This window comes from Nuphar pumila, chromosome 3 (genome assembly GCF_984573655.1).
Source record: "Nuphar pumila chromosome 3, dmNupPumi1.hap1.1, whole genome shotgun sequence".
Classification (NCBI taxonomy): Eukaryota; Viridiplantae; Streptophyta; class Magnoliopsida; order Nymphaeales; family Nymphaeaceae; genus Nuphar; species Nuphar pumila.
In genome coordinates, this window is record NC_143251.1 from 52,636,266 (window position 1) to 52,655,252 (window position 18,987).

The window sequence follows — 18,987 nt, forward strand, 5'->3', positions numbered from 1 at the left end:
AAAATATTTTCAAAACAATTTCAATTTTAAATTTGAGTTTCAATTTCAAATCCAGTTCTCAATTTCAAAATGTTGAAATAAAGTTTCAATTTCAATTTAAATTCCAAATTCAATTTTTCGATTTTTAGACTTCAAAATGAATTCAATTAAAATTTCAATTTCAATTTTATTTTTCAAATTTCAATTTCAATTTTTCATTTTAATTTTATCTTTGATTTCAAATGTCAATTTTCAAATCAGATTTCAGTTTTAATTTCAACTTTTAATTTCAAAATTCGATTTCAATTTTCATTTTCAAAATTCAATCTTTCAACTTAAACGTCAATTTCTAGTTCAAACTTCAAATTTCACTTTCAATTTCGATCTCAAGTTCAAATCAATTACAAGTTTTAATAATTCTGAGTGATTTTCAAAATCTTCTCAAATCGATTTCAAGATATTTTTCAAACAATTTTTCAAAAGCATATTTTGAAATCAACTTCGAAATCACTTGGACCTTTAATTCTGAAATATTTTCCAAACACTTTTTCAAATCAAAGCAAATTTTCAAAAGTATGCATCACATTTCAAAAATAAAAATCATAGCACAAGCATGATTCTATGTGCATTTAGGACTTAGAATAATTTTTTAGGCAAAGTAAAGACATAAATTCGATCATTGGTTTAATTACTCCTAGTAAAGGCGTCAGGAATGGTTGAACCTCGTACCGACGAGCGAGCCTCATTTTTCAGTTTTATCGTATTTTTAAAAATGAAGACGAGTTATTTTCAAAATTCTTTTTTCAAAGGTCAAGTAGACTTTGCAAGAGTTTTCTTCTTAAAAAGAAGAAATTTTTTGCAACGATCACACAAAACCACGAGCTCCAACATCAATTGAACATAATGTTGCAACAATTAGAGTGTACCTCTATGATTTTCATGAAAGAGCCTCACAATGAACCCCTTTGTGAGATCCATAATGATTCGATCTACGACGAAATCAAAGATGGGGAGGAAGGAGGAGAAAGCTCATATGTGATGTCAAGCCTTTCATAGATGATGACTTTAATAGAGCTTAGTAGTTGATGTGCAAAAAGAGAGCTTGAAACTTTCTTCCGTACCATATAAATTAATCATTAAAGATAAAATACAGTCATACAATTTGAATAATCTACCTTCAACTAAAGAATCTGGGGTCCTTCACATTTCGAAATCAGAGACTCATGAAATGAACGTTCGGGCACACTCGTATGGAACCAATGCCAACAAAATTCATTCTTCCATGGGGATAGAAGCTGGAGATCTTGCCGCTAGTAAGTTTTTTGTAAACTATCTAGCTCAACTTGGCTTATTTAGCTTGAGCTTAGCTCGACTAACTACAAAGATGATCTGAACTCGATCACTCCATCTTTGGTTCGTTCCATTCCTTTACGACATGGGGCCTGTTCGAAAACTTTCAGAAAAAACCGGAGGTTTATATCATAAAATTGGGAAAATGGAGGTCCATTTTCGAAATTACGGACAAACGGTTGCTAACTAAAAAAAATTTCCCTTTAAAAAAAAAGGTCTGTCCTTGATTTTCTCGTATATCAATCATTGTCCCGTTTTTTTTTTGGTAAAAGGTGCTCGAGCACGAACGCACATACTCTCTCTCTCTCTCTCTCTCCGCGCCATTACTTGTTGTCCTCCCTCCCCCGCCAGATCGATGCCGTAGAGATCACAAATCTATCGAATCACTCAGTCTTAGAGGTGAGGATGGTGAGAGGAGGGGGAATGGGCAACGGCAAGCCCCCGTTGCTGAGGTACGTCGTCCTCACCTCCTGCTTCGCTCTGCTCGCTGCCGCTCTCCTCTTCAACATCCTCTGGGCCTCCTCTTCCTCCTCCCTCGCTTCCTACTTGCCTTCCGTCGCTATTCCGGCGAGGCAGGTCGTCTCCGTCGAGAAGCCCAAGATGGTGAGTCTAAATCGGCTTGCATTCCCCCCCCATGATCCCTTCCCACCCACCTTCATTCTCTCATTCTTTTGCCCTCTTTCTTTAGAGTTTGTGGATGTGGATTCCTGTTCAGGAGGAATACTTGTGTTTTTGGTGGATTTGAAGTTGGAAGGGGCGTTTTGATTTCAATTTGGTTGCTCTGGTGTTTCGTTTCTTTGTCAGTATCTGAATTTGTCAATATTTTGCTGTTTTTTCTGAATGAGTTCATTGCGGAATGTTTGATATTTATAGAGGTTTTAGTAGTTGAAGCGTATTTCTCTTTGAATTTGTTGCTGTATCTGGAAATTTTTATCTAGGGGTATTAGTTGTACAGCATGAATCTTGGGAGAAAGCAGTAGATTCTCAATTGTTGAAATATTTTAAAATTTGGATCAATTCTGGTGTGCAATACCAAGATTACCTACTGTCTGCTTCAATGTTTCTTCGTCTTTTGTTGCTATGATTATCTCTTCTGGATAGATAGAGTGAGATAAACCTCCGGACTAGTCTCCACTTTTGAATGTACTTATGATGTTTAATAAATCTTTTACATTGGTTTTCTAATCTGGTAGAGATCTTCCTAATCCCAGCTTGTTTATCCAAAAATATGTGCTTCTCTGCTTTTGTGTAGCTCAATATTGAAAGGCCAATTCAAGAAAAAGGACCTTGAATTTCAGGCAGCCTAGCCTCTCTTGAAAAACATGATAAACAGATGCTCTAATCTGTTAACGTTCCCAGATAAATGGAAAAAGCTAAAACATCAGGTGGCTAACTTTGCTTTTTGGGGGGCTAGTGACCAATTTTTTTCCTGTTTTGGGTGAGTCCATGGAAAATTAAGATTCAGCATAATCAGATGTGATCCAATTTGTAATTTGCCACTTAATGATGCTCAAATGAACGAATGCCACATTTTCTTATTATTCCCTTGAAAAGAGATTATTCTTCTTGCCTAGGAATGAGAACAAGGGAAGACGGGAGGCAAAGCAATGGTCCTAATTGTCAGAGGTTGGGGTGGTTCACCTAATGGGGAAATAAAAATGTAGGCATGCTAAACAGTTGTCCGAATTCAGAGGGACTAGCATCTCTAAATCTTACGTGCAGGCAACTGCACAAAATATCACACACATATGTACATGTCTATATATTTTTATGTGTATATGTACGTGGTATTGGTTAAAGGACTATGCTCGTTTGTTTTGTGTGTCCTAACAAGTTTATAGAGTATGTTCCCCTTCTATATCATGTTTCAAACTTGAGCATTCTGAATGCTTCACATTTATTTTGGTAGATAACTTCATTGATGTCCTTATGATGTCTATTCACATTTTGAACTTTTTCTAACCAATTGCAGATTTGTCTGGCTTTTAAAATGGTTCATCATTGGCATACATGATGCTTTTCCAAATATCAGTTGAACAATCGAAAAATTATGATACTTGCATGTTAGTCTTAATTATCGATTTCTACAAATCCAAATAGCATGTTAATATGTTTGAGCTAACTTGGTTTGTTATGCCAAATGGAAGATTGATGATTGATCTTTTGTTTTTTTCCAGAAAACAATTGCTAATGTTGAGAAACTAGAGTTGAATGCAACCTTTGCTGATCTACCTGCACCAACGTTAGAATGGGAGGAGATGGCAGAAGCACCTGTGCCTCGTTTAGATGGTTCTGCTAAACAGCTGGGCAATCTTTTATATGTGTTTTCTGGATATGGTACCATTGATCATGTGAGTTTTCTGTTGTGTTTTCAGATATACAGTCTGATTCTGTAATAGATTAGTGCTGTTTGTGATTTATCTGGTGTAGGTCTACACTTAATAAACAAAAAAAGAGTTCCAATGCATGTTAGTGCTTAGCATATCAGATGTTACGTTCTAAGATGTTGACAATTTTCTAGTCTATACAACAACAACAACAACAACTACGCCTTCATCCCAAAACAATTGGGGTCAGCGATATGAACCAAAAAAGAAATTCATTTTGGGTCTTCCACATGAATTCTTTTCCTCCAATCATTTCTATCCAACGCCATGTCCTCGGTGAGGTTCAAAGCATTCATATCCTTTCCTATCATCTCCATCCAAGTCTTCCTAGGCCTACCCCGACCTCTTTTAACTAATATATTTTCCCATTTCTCCAACCTTCTAACTGGAGCATCATTAGGCCTTCGCCGAATATGTCCAAACCACCGTAAACGATTCTCTCGCATCTTATTTTCAATGGGTGCAACACCTACCTTCTTACGTATCTCTTCGTTCCGAATCTTATCTTTTATTGTATTTCCACACATCCATCTAAGCATCCGCATCTCAGCTACACTCATTTTTTGAATATGATGTCTCTTGGCAGCCCAACATTCCGTACCATATAGTAAAGCGGGTCTAATAGTCGTCCTATAAAACTTTCCCTTCAACCGCAATGGCATTCTACGATCGCACAGCACTCCAGTAGCACTTTTCCATTTCATCCACCCAACCTTTATCCTATGATTTACATCTCCATCAATTTCTCCATACTTTTGAATGATGGATCCCAAATATTTGAAATAATCATTCACCGGTATATCTTGCTCACCAAGCTTCACTACACTCCCATCACTACTTCGTTGCTTACTAAACCGACATTCCATATATTCAGTCTTACTCTTACTCAACTTAAAACCTCTAGCTTCCAATGTCTGTCTCCATAATTCTAACTTAGCATTAACCCCAGCTCTAGACTCATCAATCAAAACAATATCATCAGCAAACAACATACACCACGGTACATTTTCTTGAATTGATCTTGTAAGCTCACCCATCACTATCGCAAATAGGAAAGGGCTTAAAGCAGATCCTTGATGTAACCCAACCGTTATCGGAAAATTGGTTGTCACCCCTCCACAAGTGCGGACATTGGTTACTACTCCTTCATACATATCTTTAATTATACTAATGTACTTGAGAGAAACACCTTTCTTCATCATTGTCCACCAGAGAACGTCCCTAGGTACTCTATCGTATGCCTTCTCTAAATCAATAAAAACCATATGCAAATCTTTGTTCCTCTCTCTATATCTTTCAATAAGTTGTCTAAGAAGATGTATAGCTTCCATAGTTGATCTTCCAGGCATAAAACCAAATTGATTCTCCGATATCATGACAACCTTCCTCAACCTAGACTCAATCACCCTCTCCCAAAGTTTCATAGTATGACTCATGAGTTTTATACCACGATAGTTTGTGCAATCTTGTATATCACCCTTATTCTTATATAAAGGCACCAAAGTACTCTTCCTCCACTCATTAGGCATCTTATTTGTTCGCCAAATCAAGTTAAAAAGATTTGTCAACCATTCTAAACCTTTCTCTCCCAAGCATTTCCAAGCCTCGATAGGTATACCATCTGGGCCAACTGCCCTTCTTGATTTCATTTTCTTCAAAGCCTCTGCAATTTCTTTCTTTTGAATCTTGCGCATGAAGTCACGATTTATCTCATGAAAAGGAATGGAGAAGTCTCCAAGATCTTGAGCATGACTATCATTAAATAGCTTATCAAAATAATCTTTCCATCTCTCCTTAATCTCCTCATCTTTGACTAAAACCCTTTGCATTTCATCTTTGATACATCTAACCATACCCAAATCCTTCGATTTCCTATCTCTCATCTTTGTAAGCCTATAAATATCCTTCTCGCCTTCTTTGGTATCCAACTTGTCATAAACCTCCTTATATACCTTAGCCCTCGCGTTTCGAACAACTTTTTTAGCTTCCTTCTTTGCTATCATATACTTCTCCAAATTCTCATTATCACGACTCTTACTTAGATTTCTATAACACTCTCTTTTAACCTTAATAGCTAATTTGACATCCTCGTTCCACCATGATGTATCCTTACCTAGTGGTGCACCGCCTTTAGACTCACCCAATACCTCCTTAGCTACTTTTCTCATACCACCCGCTATCTTATTCCACATTGATTCTGAATCCTCCTCGAGACACCAATCAACTTCCTTAACTACCTGCTCTACAAACATTCCTTGTTTAGCTCCTTTCAGTGCCCACCACTTAATTCTAGGATCTATCCTATGTCTATCCCTTTTGCGGCATTGTCTAATTCTAAGATCTAAAATTAAGACTCTATGTTGTGTAGCTACACTTTCTCCTGGTATAACCTTACAATCGATGCAACAACCCCTATCTCTCTTTCTAAGTAGGAAAAAATCTATCTGACTCGTATTAACCCCACTTTTAAATGTTACTAGGTGAGACTCCCTCTTCCTAAACCAAGTGTTTGCTAAGATCATATCATAGGACAAACAAAAATCTAAAATCCTTTCTCCACTTTTATTTCTTTCTCCTATACCATAGCCTCCATGGATATTCTCAAATCCATCCCTACTAATGCCTACATGTCCATTAAGGTCACCGCCGATAAAAAGCTTTTCTCCATAAGATGTCTCTTGTACTACTCCATCTAAATCTTCCCAAAATTGATGCTTAATGGAATCATCTAAACCTACTTGAGGTGCATAAACACTAATAATATTAATAATATCCGTACCTAATACTAATTTAATAAGTAAAATTCTATCACCCTTCCTACGGACCTCAACTACATTATCTATAAACTGACGACTCATAACAATCCCTACTCCATTCCTATTCCTATTTATTCCTGTATACCAAATCTTATATCCCCAAGGTTCTATCACTTTAGCTTTCTCACCTACCCATTTGGTCTCTTGAAGACATAAAATATCAATCTTTCTCCTACACATAACATCTACTAACTCTACCAACTTACCAGTTAAAGACCCTATGTTCCAAGTGGCTAACCTAATTTTATGGTCTTGGACTAACTTCTTTACCCCCACCCGTCCAACAAAGTGAGGGAACCCTTGCCTATTTGACACCACACCCGGGCGCCGGTGTGACGCGTCGCTTCTGGGCGACGACCTAGCAACCCTTGCACATTTATCACTGCCTCCGGGCCTTGAGAGTGCAGCGCGTCGCTCAGTAGGGAACGCCCCAACGAAATTCTCATATTGGTTCATTTTCATAGGATATGACAAAGTTTTTATGCTGGCTGTCACAGGCCTACCGCAACCCTCCTCCTTTATCCGGGCTTGGGACCGGCAGTGTATAACTACACAGGTGAGGCAAGCGGTGAATTTTCTAGTCTATATAAGTACTATATTTTGTTGATTCTCTTATATCCTTGGTTAGTTGCTGAAGAATATAAATGTAACTGTTGATTCTTTTCTTTTTTTTCATTTTCAAGTTGGGAAATTAAGTTCCCTTCGATCCATTATCTATAAATGCTAAAATCAGCATTATCAGCATAATGAAGCAACAACTGTACGGGCTTCTCTTTCCAATCTTCCAAATCGATGGCTATCAGTGTTGTGAAAAGCGTTGAGGCGTAGCGAGGCGCTCAACCAAAAACCGAGGCGAGGCGTAAGCCTTGAGGCGTAAAGCGTAAGCCTCAAAAATTTTTTTTGAAAACTTTTAAAAAATTATAAAAAAATATCTAAAAATACAAATAAATAAAGAAATGCGTTATTGATGAAATTGACAACCAATAAGAAATAGAAAATGTCAAATAAGTACTAAAAAATATAAGATTAACATATAAAAGTAACTAAAACCTGATTACATAACTAAAAAATATATGAGATTAGCCTACAAAAGTTAAAATATATGGGATTAACCTATAAAAGTTAAAATATATGAGATTATTCTAAAAAATATGAGATTAACATATAAAAGTAACTAAAAAATTGATTACATAACTGGAAAATATATGAGATTAACTAAAAGAAATTAAAATATATGAGATTATTCTAAAAAATATGAGATTAACGTATAAAACCTAACATCAAACCATGACAGTATATCATACACCTAACATCAAACCATGGCAGTAGAAGTAAATTTAGCCACAAACAACTTAGTTATTGTATTGTGGAATAATTAAAGATTGATAAAATTGATTAAATACTTAGTATCAAGAGCATTTACATTATTATGCCATAAAATAAGTTTGTTTGCATGTGCACACAGTGTTCTGGCCAATGAATGGAAACTCTAAATAAAGTAAAGTAAAAGGGTAAAGAAGACATGAGAGGGATCCCCAACATGAAAAGAGATCTGATATTTTTTTATGACATAAGAAGCGAACCAATACAATTAGCCAGAATCCTATATATTCCCAAACCTGTACCATGTGCTTGAAGTTAGACTATTGGATTTGATTCCTGAATTAGTTATACTTGTCAAATTATGTGTTGAAAACTACGTTTCTATAAGCTAAGTAACCAGTGAAACTATGGTTTTCTTTACTGATCCAACTGTGATTTGCATCTTTTTATGAGACAGCGTGCAAAATACAACACTCCCAGTGTGGATGCTATTGAGAAAGCAAGAACAGTTCAACTGTTACAGTTGTATAAACTGCAGTGAAACAACCGTGACACTTTCATTAACGTGACACCCTTTTCTAAGATCTAGTTATTTAACTAATCCTAGGGATGATGTTTCTATATATATACCTATATATCCATTATTTTTGTAGAATAAGATTTAAGTCTGAGCAGAAAATTGGCCTATTGTTGGCCCATCTTTAAATTCTTGTATAATAGTCTACTACACTTCTAATCTTACTAAAAGTGAATCTAACTTATTGCTTATGACTTGAATAGTAAATTCCAGGACAAACTAATTAAAGTTGAACGATTAAACCTATACAAAGATTCTCACAAAGCACATATGAACAGACACACCACAGGGAGCACTTTGGAGTGGAGATAATAATAGATCGATAAGAGAATCCTGGTATTAATTCTGTGTAAAAAGGTGAATGTGGATATGATGAACATATAAGTGATCACTTTATTGAAGGGGAAAAGTGGGCATGAAAATCAATTATATAATTTCCTTCTTCGATAGGCATGTATCTATGGATTATATATAGAGAGATTCAGATGGCATATGCTAGCTGTTGGAGAGTATAATTTGCTAATGACATAGGATAAAGTTAATTACCCACTTAGTTCTTAATTTCATAAGGGGGTTTACTGTTTTCATACAACTTGCAAAAGATTGGTGTTTGAGTTGGACTCCCACTGCATAAAAGTTAGAAAAAGTTGGAGAGAAAATTCAATAGGACAAAACCAGTGTTATTAAAAGCCTCACCTTGAGGCGCGTACGCCTCACCTTGAGGCGCGCCTCGCTCTGAGGCGTACGCCTCAAGGCGTATGAGGCGTGCGCCTCAGGGCTTTTGCGCCTTATGCCTGCGCCTCAAGGCACAAAGCCCCTCGCCTTGAGGCGAGGCGCGCTTTTTGCGCCTTGAGGCGCGTTTTTAATAACACTGATGGCTATCTATGTTTCTATATGGTGAAACACATATGCTAATGGAGCTTGAACTAAGAAATATACAAGAAAAAACTTATCTTGTATTTGACATATTATTGGGGACTTGATTACCCCCCAACATCCCTCCTTAATGTTTTTAACAGCCGAACTCCTTTTTTGGTTATTTGAATTAAGTGAGAAGCTTCTTCCTATCCTGCACCACTTCTATGATCCCTCACTTGAATGGCCCCATTTTCATGAGAGAGAAGCATGCAAATATTTCTTAGGGTCCTAGGTTTTTAATGCAACCAACTTCATATGTGATCTGTTAGCCTTAGCTAAAAAAGCTAAGAGATAAAAATTCTTTGTTTCTCCAGGATTGGTCATGAAAACTTAGTCGTAGTATTGTCATGATGGGTGGCCACATCAAACCAGTGAATTATTTAAAGTTGGGAAGCTCCATAAAACTTGGAAAATATGCAAGGCACCAAGAAGAATGCCAATTTCTTGTCAAAGTTGATCATTCATTCTATAACCTTGGTATATAATTACATTTTATGTGTGTGCCTAGTGTTTATATTTGCTTCTTAATTATAATAAAAAAGTCACTTGATGAAAAGGCCATTATACTTGATATGATAGTAAACTGCACATAGGAGAATGATGAAGGCAGCAGTTAACCTATTTGCTTCTTTACTACTGCAAGCCCTGGTGTTTTGCAAATAATCTCCAATATCAAACAATCTCCAGAAAGTGGATGTTGTAGCATGTATTTTTCTTGTCTTCCCTCTCCTTGTTTGCTTAAGGTGAGATCTAGCAAGAGTTTGTACTGAAGTCCTGATCATTTGCATTTCTGGGTTAGGAAGCCTGAATAGGCACATAACTGAAGTGCAGAGTGGACAAAAAGAAGGTTTTCCAATCAACACTGCTACTCAAATATTTGATAGCACAACAGGGCTTCAGCCATGTGAACGAGGGCCAGAAACATGCTAAGCACAGCATTTTCTATATCTAGGAAGGACCAGTTTTATGTTTGAATTGAACAGATGCCACTAGCTAATATAAAATGAATATCATGGATTTCTTTCTTTTTGTGTCATAGAAAGTAATTGATCTTATTAAATCAATATAGTATGGCACATAGTTAAGAGGTTAAAATATCAATAAAAATTGTCACGTGTAACGTTGATGTGCAGATGAATGGGCAATAAGCCCTCCCGAAAAAAAAAGAATGGGCAATTAATTGATTTAAGAGTTTATCCTGGTGATGTTGGACATTTTATCAAGCAGTTAGTAACTGTAGTCTGCATCAGACATGTGGGCGGCTTTCAAAACTTGAAAAAATTAAATATTTATATAGTTATTGATGCTAAAATGGATGGTGACTGCATAGAGGAGTAAACCCTGGTCAGCAATGCTCACACTCTAGCTGTTCAGAGCTTTTTTCCTGAGTTTTTGACTGAAGTTGACTTCAACATGGCTATTTTTTATGTAGACCATGTATTGGACACAAGAGACTTAGGAGGTCTTTGGATGACAATGAAAAACTCCACAAAAAATTGGTCTTGTTGTCTTTCATTGTTAACCTGTGTTAAAATGTAAAACTGTACATATATGTATATATAATAATATTATATTATTATATATATATATATATAAATACATTTTTAATTTCTTTCTTTTCTGTATTTTTTTTTCTTTATTTTTATTTTTTGTCTTTATGTCATCTAGTTCAGTTTGAACTAGAATGACTGTTGCTAGTCAAGTCCTGTCCAGACTTGACTAGCAATAGAGCTGTTGGACTGAGCTCTTAATAGAGCTGTTGGACTGACACATTCCAACAACTCTAAATAGAGCTGTTGGACTGTGCCCAACAGCTCTATTGAGTCCTCTTTCAGCTGTGTATATAAAGGGGTGCAGCCCCTCTTGTATTTCACTCCAATGCTTCTTAAGCAATTGGTTTTTCATATCAATAAAGAATACATTTTTATTTTTATTTTGTTTCCAGTTATACCCTTTTTAAGGGTTATGCTTTAGTGTCATTCTTGACACTTGCTCTTGTTAATCAAAGCTCGTGTTTCGAAGATCCCCATTTCATTTCATGGTATCAAAGCCGCGGAAGTACTAAATCTTGAGGAAAAGCTGCCTCGGTTTCCGTGCCCGTTTGCAAAAGTGTTCGCCACTTGAAGAGAAGTGTTTTATCACTTCATTGGAGAAGATTTCACATCTTGTTGTATTGTTTTTTTTTTCTTTCTTTCTCATTTTCCTTCTTGTTTCTCTTCTATCCCTATTCTTTCTCTCCTTGTAATCGATGGATGACAATGATAAAGTCACCATCATGCCTATGAAACTAAGCGATACCAACTATGTAACATGGGCTTCAATCATGAAGCACCATATATGGGGAAAAGGCTTATGGGGGATTGTGGATGGTTCCGATTCGGAACCTAAGCTATCTCTTACTGAAAAGGAGGGAGATAAAGACGTCCCTCTATCGGAAGAAGAGAAAATCAAGGCTATTGCCTCATACGAGAAGAAATGGAAAGAATGGAGAATATCTCATGCGAAGATAATGTCATGGCTTATCAATAGCGTTGACATTAAAAAATGCTCAAGTCTTGCCAAATTTGATCATGCCGATAAGGCATGGGAATACCTTAAGAATATGTATTCCCTTAAAGATATTGTACACGTGTGCAACCTCCAAGAAAAAGTTCGAATGATGACACAAGGAGACAAAACTATTCGTGAATATTACAATGGGTTGTCCGAACTTTGGGAAGAACTTTCCCTTTTAGAACCAAAGTGGCATTGTGCCGAAGACATCGAGCTTCGTCAGAAACAACTCGATGTTGAACATTTTTACCAGTTTATCACTGGATTAAGGCCGGAATTTGAAACCACTAAATCGGCCCTACTTCACCGGGGAAAAATTTCTTCTATTGTTGAAGCTATTGAAGAGTTAACAATGGAAGAAAATCGTCTCCGGAAAGGTTCTTTAAAAATTGAAGATGATTCCGTTTTAGCCGTGTCTAGACCAGGGAATCATGTTCGATCATATAGGCCTCCTCACTTTAACCGACAAAATGGTGACTATGATAAGAAGAAAGTTATTTGTCATCACTGTCATGAACCGGGACACTACAGGCCACAATGTCCCAAACTTAAGGAGCTGAGAGAAAAAAGAGCTGCAATTGCTGGATCGGAGCCTAAAGATCAGGATGCACCAGTTTCTTTGGCCCAACTAATGGAGATCCTTCAGCCTCTCATCAAAGGTGCCTCTTCCTCATCTGAAGCTTCAACCGGCACAGCAACCTCATCTTTTTCTGATTTAGGTAAAATTTCTTGGCTTCTTGACTCTGGTGCATCTTTTCATATGACCCCAAATAATCAAAGTCTATCCAAATGTGTTAAAAATAAAACAAGTGTGTCAAAGGTCTTTACTGCTGATGGGACTTCTCTTGAAATAGAAGGAATAGGAGATTTTGAAAAAATTTATAAAACAAAATTTTTTTTTATTCCAGAAATTAGACATGTTCCCAAATTAAATTTAAATCTTTTATCTGTATCTCAAATTTCTGATTATGGGTGTAATATTTCTTTTTCTTCTCATGGTTGTTGGGTACAGGATCGCCAGTCAGGCAAGCTGATTGGGGAAGGCCATAGAGAAGGAGGACTCTATTACATGGATTTTTTGGAAATGCCGAAGAAATCTTTTTGTTATAATATTCAAAAAATAGAGTTGGAACTGTGGCATAAGAGACTTGGTCACCCACATATAGCCAAAATCCAACATTTTCCAAATCTAGGGAAATTTTGTAACTCTGAATCATTTGATTGTAAAGATTGTATTCTCGGCAAAATGAAAAGATTACCATTTCAGAACAAAACCTTTTTCTCTTCAAGACCACTTGAATTAATACACTCGGATGTTTGGGGTCCTGCACCAGTAATTTCTAAAGGAGGATTTGTTTACTATGTTATTTTTGTCGATGATTTCTCCCGACATACGTGGATGTACTTTCTCAAACATAAGTCTGAAGTATTTTCATACTTTCAAACTTTTCATAATATGGTTAAAAACAAATTTCAAAATGATATTACTATTTTTCGCACAGATTCAGGGGGAGAGTTTTTATCCACAGATTTTCAAAATTATCTTAAATTGCATGGCATCACACATCAAAGATCTTGTCCTTATACACCTCAACAAAATGGACTGGCAGAACGAAAACATCGCCATATTATAGAAACCACTAGAACTTTATTAATAGCAAATAAAGTCCCTAAAGACTTTTGGGCAGAAGCTGCCTTAACTGCCACCTATCTCATTAATAGGATGCCATCTTCTTCGTTACAAAATATCACTCCCATTGAAAAACTTATGAACATTTCTCCAGACTACTCTAGATTAAGAATATTTGGGTGCAAATGTTTCATATTTACTGACAAAAATGATAAACTTTCCCCTCGTGCGATTCCCTGTGCCTTTTTAGGATATGCTGAAAACCAGAAAGGTTATAGATGTTTTGACTTCAAAAATAATAAACTATATGTGTCTAGAAATGTTTCCTTTCTTGAAAAGGAGAGCTTCTTTGATTTTAGAAAATTAAAAGACGTCACTGAGTACTCCTTTTTGCTAGATCTAACATCAACATCTGATGAATATGACCTTGATTGTAACTTTGATGATGATCCAAGAATTATTGATCTTAATGTTGAAAATGAAGAAGTTCATAGAGATACTAGTATTCAATATTCCAGGCGACAAGAGTCTAATACTCCATGTGCACTTGAGAAATATTCTAACATTCCAACTAGACAATCATCCCGGATCTCGAGGCTTCCAGAAAAGTTTGTATCATACGAGTCTTTCTCACCCACATATAGGGCAGTTATTGCATTAATTCACTCATATGAAGAACCATCCACATATTTTCAAGCAAAAAATGATATCAAATGGATAGAAGCCATGAAAGTTGAATTAGATGCACTTGAAAAGGCTTCTACATGGAATATTCAAGATCTTCCTCCAAGGAAGAAAACTATAGGATGTCGATGGGTTTATAAAATTAAAACCAAGAGTGATGGTACTCTTGAAAGATATAAAGCCCGTTTAGTAGCCAAAGGTTATGCCCAAGAATATGGGATTGATTATGAAGAAACCTTTGCTCCGGTGGCTCGTATGACTACTGTCCGAACCTTAATTGCCTTAGCTTCTATCAAAAAATGGTCTATTTTTCAAATGGATGTCAAAAATGCTTTTTTAAATGGAAAGCTAGTTGAAGAAGTATATATGGAACCCCCTCCTGGTCTAAGTATTCCTAAGGGTAAAGTCCTTCGCTTAAAAAAAGCTCTTTATGGACTTAAACAAGCACCAAAAGCTTGGTATGATAGGTTTAGTCGTGTTATGATTGATATTGGTTTTCAATTTTGTTTAACTGACACTGCTTTGTTTATTAAGAATTCTGATGCAGGGATCATTGTGCTTCTTCTCTATGTGGATGATATGATCATCACCGGAAGCGATAAACAGGGAGTTGAAACAATCAAAACACTTCTTAAATCTCATTTTGAAATGACTGATTTGGGCTTGTTGAGATATTTTTTAGGCATTGAAGTTGCTTATTCTCCTAGAGGATATTTATTATCTCAGACTAAATTTGCTTTTGATATTGTTTTCAGGTCTGGTATTACTGATGATAAGAAAGTTGACACTCCAGAAGTTGTTAATGTTAAAATGAAGATTGATGATGGAGAACTTCTTGCAGACCCTACTCCTTACAGACAGCTTGTCGGGGCACTTTCCTATCTATCCATTACCAGACCAGATATAGCACATGCTGTTCATACAGCAAGTCAATTTCAACATGCTCCTACTTCTGTTCATATGAGAGCAGTCATGCGTATTATCAGATACATCAAGTCTTCTATTTCACGAGGACTTTTCTTATCTTCCTTCTCTTCTCTTGATTTAATTGCATATACTGATGCTGATTGGGGAGGTGATCCCAATAACAGACACTCAACCACTGGCTTTTGTGTCTTTTTAGGAGAATCATTAATCTCGTGGAGGTGTAAAAAGCAGCAGAAGGTATCTCTCTCATCCACCGAAGCTGAATACAGAGCCATGGCAACCACGACCATGGAAGTAGTTTGGCTCCGACGACTGCTTGCTGACATGGGAGTTGAAGCAACAAAGGCTTCACAAATGTGTTGTGACAACAAAAGTGCGATCTACATTGCCAGTAACAGAACATTCCACGAACGCACCAAACACATCGAAATGGATTGTCACTACGTCAGAGAGGAATATCTACACGGGATAATTGATCTGCCATATGTCACTTCAGAATATCAGTTAGCAGACCTCTTTACAAAGCGGGGAGTGTTAAAATGTAAAACTGTATATATATGTATATATAATAATATTATATTATTATATATATATAAATACATTTTTAATTTCTTTCTTTTCTGTATTTTTTTCCTTTATTTTTATTTTTTGTCTTTATGTCATCTAGTTCAGTTTGAACTAGAATGACTGTTGCTAGTCAAGTCCTGTCCAGACTTGACTAGCAATAGAGCTGTTGGACTGACACAGTCCAACAACTCTTAATAGAGCTGTTGGACTGACACATTCCAACAGCTCTAAATAGAGCTGTTGGACTGTGCCCAACAGCTCTATTGAGTCCTCTTTCAGCTGTGTATATAAAGGGGTGCAGCCCCTCTTGTATTTCACTCCAATGCTTCTTAAGCAATTGGTTTTTCATATCAATAAAGAATACATTTTTATTTTTATTTTGTTTCCAGTTATACCCTTTTTAAGGGTTATGCTTTAGTGTCATTCTTGACACTTGCTCTTGTTAATCAAAGCTCGTGTTTCGAAGATCCCCATTTCATTTCAACCTGCATAAACTGGGTTTCAGAAATTTCAGTGTTGCATTGTTCTAATTAACAGGAGGTTCTATGTTGATTTCTGATGCAGTAGGATTAGAAATTTCAAATGGATAACAGCTATATATGACTGAAAAATGTGCACAGAATTCAAGGAAGCTGCACTACTACTTATGTCTATGCTTGCTACGTAGACACTCCTATAAGCTTGCTATTTGCGTGTCTAACATGTGATGACACTTATGCTCCTTGGAGACTTTTCGGAGTTACATGGAGTGTCCAACACTTGTACACTCATTATAGTGTTCAACATTTGTTCACACCTATAACCAGAGTTACCGGAAGCGCCTAGCCTAGTGGGGAAGTGCTCTTCCCCGAAGCGCGAACCGTCGTGCTTCCAAAACGCATTGGGAAGCGTGCTTCCCATTTATGGGAAGCACGCTTTCCCCCCTTTTTAAATTTTTTTGTATTTTTTTTGCATTTTTATTTTTCTTTTTCTTTTTTTTCTTTTATTTCGCTTCCCCTCGCTTCCTCCTCACTTCCGGTTCGCTTCCTAGGTCGCTTCTGAGACGATTCTTGATTCGCTTTTAAGTCGTCCCATGCTTCCCGCTTTCTAAAATTTTGAAAGTGCCTCGCTTCCCGCTTCCGCTTCCTGTATCGCTTCCCGCTCCCGCTTCCTCGACTGACAACCATGCATATAACCACTTTTAATTTTGACTTGGAGCCTTCCCCTATGCCCTTGTAACAAAACATATTTTTTGTAGTTGATCTCGTTAATTTTGTTTAAAATGACAGTCATCTTGATGACTAAGTATGAAAACATGTCTTCATGGTTTTTGGTGAATCATCAAGCTAAATTATGGGATGAAATACAAATATTTTATTGAGTTTTAGTGTCATACATTGCATTGCTAGTTCGGCACACTTTCTTTGTATTTCAAGTTTCAAACATGTCTTCATGTCTTAATCTTTTTATATGCATGGGTACTTTGTATGTGTATGTGCATGTGCGTATGTTCACATGTAGGTTATAAGGTTCAATGTTCCGATATATCATGACACTAATATCCATGTCTCTAGGTGGCACATTGGTAACAATTCAACCAGTGGAATCCTGCTTAGATTTTTTATTCTATTTTGTGTTTTTTCTTAATGTATCATCTGAAAATGGCTGGTAATCTATGTCACACGGACTCTTCTAACAGGGCACCCTACCCGCGTCGCACCTGCACCCAGGCGGCTGCGACACTTGGACACAACTTCCTTTGTGTTAGGTGAAGTCAACCACACTGAGGTCCATTCCTATCCAAAAGTAGATTCAGTTAACCCTAATCAAGTCCATTTTTATCTATATTATATATATAAATACATAAATACACATAAATACACATAAATACACATAGTGTTAACTTAAAAATTATATATATATCCTCCCCGCACCCCCGCACCCAAGTTTTTTTAAAGTGCCGCATCGCCGCATCCGCACCCGCACCTATGTGACATAGCTGGTAATGCTTTTATTTATTGTTGTGCCCAGTGACCGGAGGAGACAATGTGATACGTGGATTTTCCTTTTTGTTCTGAGACACAAGTCTGTTGACTTTTGATTTTCCTTAATGACATGAATTGCAAATTCAATAGAAAAAGCAATTCTTGCTAGTTTTGAACATCTTACTATTTGTACTACAGGTGCATTCTCATGTGGATATTTATAATTTTAGTGATAACACATGGGGAATAAGATTTGATATACCAAAAGAAATGGCACATTCCCATTTAGGGGTGGCAACAGATGGCCGATATATTTATATAGTTACTGGACAGTATGGACCACAATGCCGAGGCCCGACATCTAAATGCTTTGTTCTGGATACAGTGACAAAGCAGTGGGGAGAACTGCCTCCACTACCTGTCCCCAGGTTCGTGCTTTTTATGTTACATAAGCTCTACCTTGACGAGCCCATAAATTCTTCATTCTCTATCGTTTATTGCAATCTTGCCTTTATAGCCATAAAATCTGTTCCCTCACATGATGAAAAACTGACCATGTAGATGAGGTTTTAATCAGATCCTTACATGGTATGGGTTCATATTTGATTGGTAGTGTAGTCAGATGTTGGTATATGTTTGATTCATGGTCACCAATTGTCATGATATTTTCTTTAATTTGTTGCATTTTAAAAGGATTATTTTTTTTGTATGATAAGGACTCATGAATATCACAGAAAGTGCAAGAATTTTAAAATGATAATATCATGACATTATCATGTTAATTTCTTACAAAGCATTTTTATTTTTATTTTTATTAAAAATTAAAAATTTTATTTTTGTTTAAAAAGCATGAGTTTTTTTTTTGGGACAATGCCCCACATTTTTAAATTTTTTCAAGAAACATCTTGCTGATATTATCAAAAAATTGACATTCGTGAAGGGTGTCAAAGAATTGGTCATCCACAAGTCATACTCATGTTCATGGGTTTGGACAATGGTCTAAGCATATAGCAAATGATGGATATATATGGGTTTATATTTAATACATTCGATTGTAGGTACAATCTAGTTGGAATCTCATGATGCAAGTTGTTTTGTTCAGCATGCTCGATTTAGTGGGAAACGATTCTTGGATCATATTCTTTTGATGAAAAAACATGTTTTTTGGGTTGAGAAAAATTGGTGCATTTGCAACCATCCATTTTTGCATTGCCGGAAAAGCCTATACATAGATCAGATTCTGCTGATTCAAAAGCCGATTTCCCACTAAAAACATCATGCAGATCACATCCATGGGGTCATTTGGACAAAA

The 18,987-nt window shown here is 36.4% G+C and overlaps 1 protein-coding gene across 1 annotated transcript in view; it reads left to right on the forward strand.

The window, feature by feature from the left end:
* The first annotated feature begins 1,589 nt into the window (after positions 1-1,589).
* Positions 1,590-18,987, forward strand: part of LOC149842893 (kelch repeat-containing protein At3g27220-like) — a 55,684-nt gene continuing 38,286 nt past the window's right edge. Inside the window, exons 1-3 of the mRNA XM_090001627.1 lie at positions 1,590-1,932; positions 3,507-3,680; positions 17,874-18,103. Of these exons, the coding sequence (XP_089857753.1) occupies positions 1,735-1,932; positions 3,507-3,680; positions 17,874-18,103 (602 nt within the window). The 5' untranslated portion in view covers positions 1,590-1,734. The remainder of the gene's footprint in view (positions 1,933-3,506; positions 3,681-17,873; positions 18,104-18,987) is intronic.